Source organism: Ictalurus punctatus, chromosome 3, assembly GCF_001660625.3.
Source record: "Ictalurus punctatus breed USDA103 chromosome 3, Coco_2.0, whole genome shotgun sequence".
NCBI lineage: Eukaryota > Metazoa > Chordata > Actinopteri > Siluriformes > Ictaluridae > Ictalurus > Ictalurus punctatus.
Window position 1 is genome coordinate 35,465,424 of NC_030418.2, and position 11,735 is coordinate 35,477,158.

General features: G+C 43.0%; 1 protein-coding gene across 1 annotated transcript; it reads left to right on the top strand.

The window, feature by feature from the left end:
- Positions 1 to 1,167: 1,167 nt before the first annotated feature.
- Positions 1,168 to 8,498, top strand: lgi2b (leucine-rich repeat LGI family, member 2b). Its single transcript, XM_017463888.3, has 8 exons — positions 1,168 to 1,361; positions 1,551 to 1,622; positions 3,080 to 3,151; positions 3,514 to 3,585; positions 3,762 to 3,833; positions 4,413 to 4,582; positions 5,248 to 5,412; positions 5,505 to 8,498. Exons 1-8 carry the CDS (start codon positions 1,168 to 1,170, stop codon positions 6,317 to 6,319), a joined length of 1,632 nt encoding a protein of 543 aa, XP_017319377.1. The 3' UTR covers positions 6,320 to 8,498.
- Positions 8,499 to 11,735: the final 3,237 nt, after the last annotated feature.

Sequence of the window (11,735 nt, forward strand, 5' to 3'; positions counted from 1 at the left end):
TTTATGAATACACAAGTCCTAGACCTTTTTTTTAGTTTCATGATTAAATCTCTGTTTTATGTGAGTATAAGGAAACCCCGAAAACTAAAATGTGAATTTACTCCAAGTTTAATAATGTGAAATGAGAAAACCACCGCAAATCCTTTTGTACAAAGTGAGAAGCAGAATTATTGAGCAGTAGCACTGTATCAGTACATCCACAGTGACATGCTGGAACACAAATGGAACTATGTGATTTATCCATGCATCTTCTACCGCTTATCCTTTTCAGGGTCACGGGGAAACCTGGAGTCTATCCCAGGGAGCATGGGGCACGAGGCGGGGTACACCCTGGACGGGGTGCCAATCCATCGCAGGGCACAATCACATACACACTCACACACCCATTCATGCACTACGGACACTTTGGACACGCCAATCAGCCTACCGTGCATGTGTTTGGACTGGGGGAGGAAACCGGAGTACCCGGAGGAAACCCCCGCAGCACGGGGAGAACACACACACAGGGCCACGGTGGGAATCGAACCCCGACCCTGGAGCTGTGAGGCGAACCTTCCCTTTCTGCTGGGAATTTCCAGAAGTGTATTCTTGGTGTTTTCTCGAGCGATCTCTTGAGGAGTTTCCCGGAGATGATTTTTAAACAGGGTTCAAGGAGTTCACACCGACGCTGCACACACACCTCCTGCTTTTCGGAATATTTCTCTCCGAGTCGTCCGTTTAAACAAAGATTTATTTGTAAATAAAAAGTTTGTTTTCTAATGAAAGAAATGAATATGTAGGCACAATCATATTTTTTGTCTACGACGCCGATTTTCAAACATTTAATCACACACCGTCAGATCGAAAGCTTTTTAAGATCACGAGAAACATTTCAGTCGGGTGTCCGCAAACTTTTGACCCGTAGTGTATACATATTCAACCTGCATTGTTCTATCTATCGATCTATCTAAGCACACTGTTGTGTATGTATTTTAGTTTTAAACTCTAAACTGTGGTGCAGATCAGATCAGATGAAGGAAGTTACTATCATGACTTATCCTGTAGCAGAACAGCGCCGCGCTCAGGACTTGGCGCATGCGCATTTCATTACCCCAGTCATGCTGATGTGAGAGCCCCTGCAGTGCTGCATTCGTGTCCCGGACTCTGAGTAAACAGCCAGCTTCCACAATGCTCAGCGCAGATCCCAGTCCTCCTGTGCGACACGGTGTGTTTCTCATTTTATTCTTTTCGTGCTGTGTGAGTTGTTCTGGAGGAAAGCGTGTGTTTAAATGTCCTTCAGGCTGCACCTGCACCACTGAGACCATCATCTGCGTCGGATCATCCTTCATCCCCCGGACTGTCCCTGCCGACATCAGCTCTCTGTAAGAGGCTTTAAAACATCTGTAGCACACGACTGAAAAGACCTGAACTGCATGCATTATGAAATAAGAGAGAGAGAGAGAGAGAGAGAGAGAGAGAGAGAGAGAGAGAATTTAACACACTGATCAGTTGAGCTTGTGTACAGGAATGTGTGCAGTATGAATGATGAATTTATGATGAAATACTTGCAGGAGTATTGTCAATGGCACGTTCCCAGAAATCAGAGAAGCCACGTTTGCCCTGATGCCATCCCTGCACTTGCTGTGAGTCAACACTCATCAGGACTCCTCCTGCATACCACCTTGTGTATAACTTTCATTTCTGCCTTAATGGAAAGATAGATATCTCAAGCTGTGTGTACAAATATGTAATATACTGGATTAATCGTTTCATGCATCGGTTATCTGAAACACATCCAGCTTCTTTATGTGTTTGTTTGGGTTTTCGTTTAAATTACTTAAAATTGGTAAAATTCAGAAGATTGTGAATTTGAATGGCGGTTTTGACTCAGACATCACCGGGAGTGTCGTGGCCGGGAGTCCAAGAGAGCAAGATTCGCAAGAGAGTGCTCTCTGGTTAGGAGGGGCATACTGACTCTCCGCTGTCAATCACGGAGGCACTAGCCAATCGTGGGAGGGTATGAGCTCATGTATGTGGAAGAAGGCAGATAGTGCTTTCCTCTTGAGTGTGTTACGCTGATCTGTGATGCAGTTAAAAAAAAAAAGATGCAGTTGGCTAGCTTCATGTGTCCTGGGAGAATCACATGTTAGCAAAGTGGGGGCGGGGCGGGGTGATGGGTGACAGCGGGGAGGGGAGGGGGGCACTCTTGATAGCTATAATTGTCAATTAAGTGTAAACTTTTTTTTTCTCCAAATATTACTTATATTAAAAAGTAATTGGAATAGTGGTTAGCGTGTTTGCTTCACACCTCCGGGGTTGGGGGTTCGAATCCAGCCTCCGCCCTGTGTGTGTGGAGTTTGCATGCATCGCATGCACTCCGGTTTCCGCCCCAGTCCACACGGTGACATGCGCTGTAGGCTGATTGGCATTTCCAAATTGTCCGTAGTGTGTGATTGTGTGTGTGATTGTGCCCTGTGATGGGTTGGTGCCCTGTCCAGGGTGTCCCCGGGTTCCTGGGATTGGCTCCAGGTTCCCCGCGACCCTGCGTAGTATAAGCGGTATGGAAAATGGACGGATGGATGATGGATGGATAGAATGTCCATTTGTAGAAATACCGAATCTTCCAGTTTATATATAAATTCTTAACATTCACGTGGAGCTTAGAAGCTGGACAAAGCATCCGAATATGAATTTTATATACATTTCAATTATATACACATCACGTTTAATAAAATGCCTTTCTTTCTGTGATGTATATACCAATAAACGTACATTTTATTTACACACCGTAAATACCATTTTTAAATAGGAATGTAAATATCATAGTTTCAGAGTGTTCCACGATGCAGCTGAGCTTCAGTTTAAAAAAAAATAATAAAAAGTGTCCACTGGATTCAGGCAGAAAATATCTTACATTTATTTTTGGGTCTTGTGTAGAAAGTTTGTACAAAAAACTTTCTGAAAAAAAGACCAATAAAAAAATGTAAGAAAATGAAAGAACAAGAATTTTAAACTGTAAAACATGTCAAACATAAGGATTAATAAACAAACAAACAAACAAATATATAAATAAATCAATAAACCTTCCCTCATGTTTCAGGCTTCTCAATTCCAACTCCATCTCCTGCATAAAGGACGATGCCTTCACCGGCCTTCCTCGCCTCGAGTACCTGTGAGTGTACACACACACACACACACACACACACACACACACAGCTCCTTTTCTATTCAGTGAGAACTTGTAGAGATATTGAAGAGACTCAGAATTATTGCTCGTTCTGTATAATATAATATATAATATAATATATATATATTTTTTAAATTTCCAAAAACGCTGCTCATCCTGGAGTATATTTATTACGACAGCATGGAAAAATCTGCAGTGCAGCGTTGAGTCTAATGCAGTGACCCGAGAGACAGAAATCTATAAAATGTGCATTACGTGAGACCCCGATGGGAGGTTGGAACATTCCCTGTGTGAAATATGAGCGGTTCTGTTCTTCGGTAAGTGCTGACCCGGTGTTTGTATCTCAGATTCATCGAGGGGAACAAGATAGAGGAGATGAGCAGACACGCCCTCAGAGGACTTCGAGACGTCACGCATCTGTGAGTGGTATTAATCAGGCTCAGAGGATATCGCATGTTCAGTAAAGGAGACGCACCGGCACTTTTATACCGCTCGTTATGGTCCCAATGATGTCTTTTTACTCGGTTACATTCCTAGTGTTTTATCCGGCATTGTTTTTCCCAGCACACACTGTATTTCCTTCGCTCTCCCGCAGGTCTTTAGCAAACAACAATATGAAAAGTTTACCCAAAGGCCTGTTCTCTGACCTGCACTCTCTCATGGAGCTGTGAGTATTAATCTTCTGCTCCTCACATGAGACACTTTCCCTCAGGATCTGCTCAGTAAACACTGCTGAATCATACGCTCGACGGATCGTGCGCGTTATTCACCGTCTCCGCCGAACACGTCGTAAGACGGATAACGCGCGCTAAGTAGTGTGAGTAAATAGTAATGACACCGATGGTGTAGTGATTTACTGAAATACAGATCCACACACAAACCCCTCCCGTTAGACAGTACCGGCTATCAGGAGTCCTCTAGAGCAACAACTTCACTACTAGCTAACGATTTCTATCATAGTCTTCACTCCAAATCCTGTAATAGTAATTCAGAGACCCAGCTCTGACAATGAATTACTGTTTTAGGACCATCAGATCCTGTCAGACAGTAGGACTTTCTCACGTCACTCAATAATCATGGGGTTTTAAAAATAAATAAATAAAAAAAATTGCTACACACCAAAGCTTCAGTGTTTTTGGTGTCAATAAAAAGGAATCCCATTAAAGATATAACTACAGCAGAATTCTTCACTACACCATGCCATATGATGCTGAGACATGGTCATCTTTTTTGTTTTTTCTTGCAGAGATTTGAGAGGAAACCATTTTCAGTGTGAGTGCCAGTCCATGTGGCTGATGCTGTGGCTGAAGAAGACGAACGCGACGGTTTCAGATGTTTACTGTGCAGAACCGGAGGAGATGAAGGGCATCCTGCTGAAGGACTTCCCTGAGAAACACGCCAAGTGTGTCTCCACCGGTAACTGCATCTATAATCATTGTACTGTACAGCGTATACAGTGTGTATACAATATATTATTATATAAACTGCAGTCCTTTATTGGGAACACCCGTACACACGTTCATTCACGCGATGCGGGTATCCAACCAGCCGATCGTGTGGCAGCGGAGCCGTGCATGAAATCATACAGGGAGCGTCGGTTAATGTTCACGTCGAACGTCAGAATCATGGGAAAAATCTCAGTGGCTTTGACAGTGGCGTGGTCAAACGGAAACTGCCGCTCGCCTGAGATTCTCCCTCGCAGCAGTCTCTAGAGTTTACACAACAGAGTAGTGCGAAAAACAAAAAAATATCCAGTGGTTCTGCAGGTGGGAATTCCTTGTTGATGAAAGAGGTTAGAGGAGAACGGTCAGACTGGTTCGAGGCTACGGTGACTCAAATAACCGCTCTGTACAACCGCGGCAGGCAGAAAAGCCCTGAGACTGGACACTGTAGCATTCTTCCCTGACATGAGTGCAATCCGCTTCGAGGTTTAACGTTGTTGCAGGTGTTCCTATTAAAGTGGACGGTGTGTGTGTGTGTGAAAATAAATAATAAAAATGAAAGTATAGCTGCATCGTCACAGGATCTACAGTGTAATCTAGTAAATACTGAATAACACTTTACGTTGTACTCTTTGACAGATTTCATTCCTCACCAGACCATAAACACTCAGTCCATGTCAGCGGACATTTTCTCCTATAAAGAAGACGTGTATGTTGCTCTGGCCGTGCCGAACTCAGACAGCTGCATCATCATGGAGTGGGACCACATCGAAACCCACTTCAGGCCTTTCGATAACATCACAGGTTTGATCCGAATCTGATTATTGGTGGTTTTATAAGAACGTGATCTGGACGATGTAAAGCCAGACCATGACGTCTCTGTTATTTTGCGGCAGGACGGTCCGTGATTGGCTGCAGGTCGGTGTTGATTGACGAGCAGGCGTTCGTGATCGTCGCTCAGCTCTTCGACGGCTCTCGCGTCTACAAATTCGAACGGGAGCAGAACCAGTTCACCAAGTTCCAAACGGTGGAAATGCTCAACGTGTCCAAGCCGAACGACATCGAGGTGTTCCGACTCAGGGACGACTGGTTCTTCCTGATCGTGGACAGCTCCAAAGCGGGCATGTCCACCCTGTTCAAGTGGAACAACACCGGCTTCTTCCCGTATCAGTTTCTCCACGAGTGGTTCCGCGACACGGACGCGGAGTTCGTCGACCTGGACGGGAAGTCCGTGCTCATCCTGACGAGCCGTTCTCAGGTCCCCGTCATCTACCAGTGGAACAAGAGCACCCAGACGTTTGTTCTCTTTGAGGACATACCGAATATGGACGACATGGTGAGCGTGAAGGCCTTCAGGATCGACCGCGTCCTCTACCTGGCTCTGGCCTGCTACATAGGAGACTCGAAGGTCCTCAAGTGGACCGGGAAGCGCTTCGAGGAAGTTCAGGGCTTCCCGTCGCGTGGCGCGATGGTCCTCCAGCCGTTTAGCTTCAGAGATCAGAATTATCTGGTCCTGAGCAGCGATTACTCCTTCTCTCAGATCTTCAGATGGGACAAGGAGAAGCAGATCTTCATCAAATTCCGGGAGGTGTACGTTCAGTGGCCTCGTTCTTTTACTCCGTTATCGATGGGTCAGCGCGATTTTCTCCTCGCCACCAGTTTTAAGGGGAAAACGAAGGTTTTTGAACACGTCTCAGTCGACTACAGCTGATGAGACTAAGAGCACTGTGGTCTGACGTAGAGCTGGGCGATAATCAAGTTTCACTGATACCAACGTTTCATTTGTTTTATTTATTGGCGCTACAGTTCTATTTTGTTATTCAGTATTGTTGATAGTTTCACTGCAGAATTGCTAACATTCACCTTTCTTTGAGCACAGCTTCCGGCTAATCAGGGCGAACCTCGGGGCAGAAATGATTGTGACTTCAGTTAAATACATATACACTGTGAGTCTGGTTCAGCGGCGGTTTTAGAAATAAATGATGGCTGCCTGAGCCGTCTGCGGCTGTTTAAAGGATAGTTTACCGCATTTTTTATGTAGTGTTTAATATAATGAAGTTGATTTTTGTGTGAAATTCATTTTTGAATGATATTACTTTACAGGTACAGTCCTGTAGGTAAAAGTATAATACCTGAACCAACTTGAGGTGTGTGCAGGACTGTTTATTAAATCCTCTTCCCATGGAAAGTTTGGCCAATCCCACCGGCTTCCGCCGTTATCTTTCGTTCGTACACGTCCGCAGTATTTTCTGATGCGCTTTATTGTTTTATTTCTAAAGAGCTGCTGAGGTGACCAGTGACACCAAGATACCACAGAGAGTTCAACTTGAGCCCATTTTAGACGCAGTGACGCTACTGGGGTGGCTCTCTACAGTGGGGCAGAATACTAATCTACATCCATTAAAAACGCCACAATGTGGCGTCCCCTATCTGTGTACGGCATGAGTAAATACAATCCCCATCAGACATGAAAGGCATTTTTTTGAGGAAATCCAACGTTATGCCTCGCGATAATGAATATTGTTAATGCAAAAAATGTAGCCTGTAGAACCTGTAGTCAGGTTCTGTGTTAGCGAGCTAGACTTGTTGGCATTCCTCTGCACATATCTGAGAGATGTTATAGAGTGCATGCTTAATATATGGTCTCCAGTTAATTATTTAATGGGAACGGGTGAAAACGTTGGTCAAAATAAGCCGCTTAAAGTGATACAGGATATAACGGTATATCCGTGTAGCGTCGTTCCAAGATTAATAATCAAGTGTAATATTATCAATCCTCTCCATTCGTAGATTCCTGCGGTGTAAAAACAAACAAACCCTGATTGCCCTGATTCTCTTACTCATTTTAAATACAGTATTTTGTGACCTCGAGATAGACATCAAGAAACTTAACTTATGATCTCAAAATATTATCTCATAGCCAAAATAATTACCCCACGTCACCTCAGTGGCTCCTCAGAATATGGCCGAATCAGTCATTTAAAGCACAGCGACTCTGGCTAGGTTAAAGCCGGGTTAAGGCAGTAAATGTGTTACGTAGCTTAAGACACTCAACATGGCTGTTTTTCATCCTGAAAGTTTCCCACGACTTTTTTATTGGGTCCCAATGGATCCCGGTCCTAAGCCACACCTCCAGTACCAACATAGCGACGAGTGATTGTACCTTAAAACCCCAGTTTAGAATCATTTTTTTCATTAGCAAGATATTTAGGCAAAAAAAAAAAAAAAGGTTTTTGTATTTGGCAATCATTTCTTTTCATATCGCCCAGCTCTAGTCTAACGATAATACAATATCAAGACTAACGTGAATTGAATCTTTCCCCGATGAACATATATGCGTAATAATCCTGTCTTGGCCAGTGCAATATTATATCAGAGAATAATATGGCCTTTCCGTATCGCCTGGAAGAGGCGTACCCATGGTGCATGTCTGTATTACCCAATATGCAATGGTTTTACATTTACAGTTATATTACAAATCAGTTATACGGATTCCCAAAAGCATCAAACGTACAGTGTGTTTAATATTTAATCCTACATCCGTACTTTTGGGGAATCCAAGTCTTGCTGCTTATCATCTCCTGAGCTCGAGGGCTTTTCACATTCTGTGTTTTTGGTCTAACAGACTGTTACCTGCTGAGAGGAGCAATAATTTAACGCTGATTTAACGCTATGCAAGTAGAGGTAGAGACGCTGACCAAAGACTAACATGGAGCGCTGGCAATACTTCCTGTAGAGAATGAACGCCTTATTTATTAATGCTGCATCCACTATATGGCTCCTGTAAAAAAAATAATAATAATAATAATTTTAAAAAAAGGTTTCAAAAAGCCATGTGCATTAAATGTGTATATATATGTATATATATATATATATATATAAAGAAGAAAATAAACACAGTTGTGTATCTTTTTTGTTGTCGTTTGTTTCTTTTACTTCTGATTTCCTCAGTGTTTCGGTCATGTCTCATAGTTCCTAATGTATCTGATCATTTTTCACTGTCTCTCTGAAGTCTCCTAGCTCCGTTTACAGCGTTTAGTTCCTACTGTAATGTCCAGTTCACTGGCGTTTTCACATTATTTAGCGCTGCTGAATGCTGGATTCTGATTGGTCGAAAGGTGTTGATTAATTTTCTGTAACAGAAGCTCTGACAGTAGCGCAGCTGCAAATCACAGGTTTATATCAATGCGCTCGTTCTAATACGTTAAAGACGTGTCGTTCTTTAATAAATCAAAATTGTAAATGTTGGTACAACCCCAGTTCCAAAAAGGTTGGGACGCTGTGTAAAAAATGTAAATAAAAACGGAACGCAATGATTTACAAATCTCATAAACCCGTATGTTATTCACAGTAGAAGATAAAAAACATAAAGAAATAAGGAATAAGGTCATTTTGAATTTGATGGCCACAACACGTCTCAAAAAAAACAAAAGGCTGGGAAAGTAAGTGTTAGTAAGAAGAAGCAGCTGGAGGTTGATTGTGAACAGGTCAGTGAGATGATTTGGTATAAAAAGAGGATCTTAGAGAGGCGGAGTCTTTCAGAAGTAAAGATGGGAGAGAGGTCCACCAATCTGTGAAAAACTGCGTCTACAATTTGTGGAACAATTTCAGAATAGTGTTCTTTAACGTAAAATTGTGAAGACTATGAATGTCTCGTCATCTACAGGACATAATATCGTCAAAAGATTCTGAGAATCTGGAGAAATCTCGGAACAAGGGACGAGGGTGAAAATCAATATCGCGTGCCCTTGATCTTCGGGCCCTCAGACGGCATTGCATTAAACACAGGCCTGGTTCTGTAATGGAAATCACTGCATGGGTTCAGAAACACCTCCAGAACTCAGTGTCTGTGAACACGGTTCTCCGTGCCATCCACAAATGCTGGTTAAAACTCTATCACGCAAAGAAGAAGACACACGTGAACATGATCCAGAAACGCTGCCGTGTTCTCCAGGCCAAAGCTCATTTAAAATGGACCGAGGTGAACTGGAAAACTGTTCTGTGGTCAGACGAATTGGAATCTGAAATTCTTTTTGGAAACCATGGACGCCTCGTCCTCTAAACTAAAGAGGACTAAAGAGGAGAGGGACCATCCGGCTTTTTTCAAAAAGCTCAGTTCAAAAGCCTGCATCTCTGATGGTATGGGGCGCATTAGTGCCTAGGGAATGGGCAGCTTGCACATCTGGAAAAGCATCATCAATGCTGAAAGGTGTATACAGGTTTTAGAGCACCATCTGTTTCCATCCAGATTCCATCCCATCTTTACTTCTGAGAGACTCCGCCTCTCTAAGATACTCTTTTTATACCCAATCGCATTACTGACCTGCTGCCAATTAACCTAATTAGTTACAAAATGTTCTTCCAGCTGTTTCCTTTTAGTAACACTTACTTTCCAAGCCTTTTGTTGCCCCGTCCCAACTTTTTTGAGACGTGTTGTGGCCATCAAATTCAAAATGACCTTATTTTTTCCTTAAAAGTTCTACACAAACATACAAATATTCTACAAGCTAATTCAATCTCCCCTTTATTTATTATGTACAGTGGTGCTTGAAAGTTTGTGAACCCTTTAGAATTTTCTACATTTCTGCATAAATATGAACTAAAACATCATCAGATTTTCACACACGTCCTTAAAGTAGACAAAGAGAACCCAATTAAACAAATGAGACAAAAATACTATACGTCTGCAGTTTGCAAAAGATCACGTAGATGAGCCAGAAGGCTAATGGAAAAATGTTTTAGATGGATGAGACCAAAATAGAACGGCTTAGCTAACATCCTCCTCTCCCCCACCACCTCTGTGCTGTCCAGAGCGCAGACCGGGACAGAGCTAGCGCTCTTAACCAGTTTGTTAAGACGTTTCCTGTCCCTCTCTGTGCTCCCAACTCCCCAGGAGACTACTGCATAGAAGATAGCAGATGCTACCGCAGTGTCATAGAATGATTTTCACACCAAAAGACCTCAGTCTCCTCAGCAGGTGGAGACGACTTTGGCTCTTTTTATACAGGACATCTGTGTTTATGGACCAGTCCAGTTTACTGTCTAGGTGTCACTCTCTCGCCACACTCTCAGTGTCAACACCCTGGAGGTTCTCCTACGAAGGGCGACCACCATCTCCTTTGTCTCGCTGGCGTTGAGGCAAAGGTGGTTTAACTCACACCAGTTGACAACGTCAGTGATGACCTCCCAGAATTCCTGATCGTTCTCTTCTGATACTCGTCCAACGATAACCGTATCATCAGAGAACTTCTGCTTGTGGCAGCTGCTAGTAATATGCCTGAAGGGCAAGGGGGTCGCACCAGATACTGAAAGCACAGATATGTAATATTGGATAATTTTCCTCAATAAATAAATGACCAAGTATAATATTTGTCTTATTTGTTTAACTGGGTTCTGTTGATCTATTTCGAGGACTTGCGTGAAAATCTGATGATGTTTTAGCTCATATTTATGCAGAAAATTCTAAAGGGTTCACAAACTTTCAAGCACCATTGTATTTTACTGTGCTTGGTGTCGTTCACGAGTCGGCTCTTTGAACCAGATCTTTTAGGTTGAAAGCTTCTATGGAAAGATATCATGAAACAGTTTTGTCCATAGTTAGTTTAAAAGAAAAAATAAATAAATAAATAACTGAAACATTGCAATCTTTATCCGGGTTACAAAACAAAAAATGTCAATGAGCTGTTTGGGAGCTGAAAGAGTTGGCTCTGATTGGTTAGATGAGTCAAATGATATGACTCACTGAAAAGAGCTGAAATTATCTGCAGCTACGCAGCTCCATACGCAGCAAGCTGTGATGCTCCGTGTGTTCTGACTCCTTTCTATCAGAGCCAGCATGAATGTTTTCAGCAGTTTGTGCTGCAGTAGCTCTTCTGTAGGATCGGACCAGACGGGCTAGCCTTCTCCCTCCCTACCCACATCAGTGACCCTGTCGCCGGTTCACCGGATGTCCTTTCCTGGAGCACTTTTGGTAGGTACTAACCACTGCATGCTGGGAATACTCCACAAGACCTGCTGTTTTGAAGATGCTCTGTCCCAGTCGTCTAGACATCACATTTTGGCCCTTGTCAACGTCGCTTAGTTCCTTACACTTGCTCATTTTTCCTGCTTCCAACACATCAACTTAA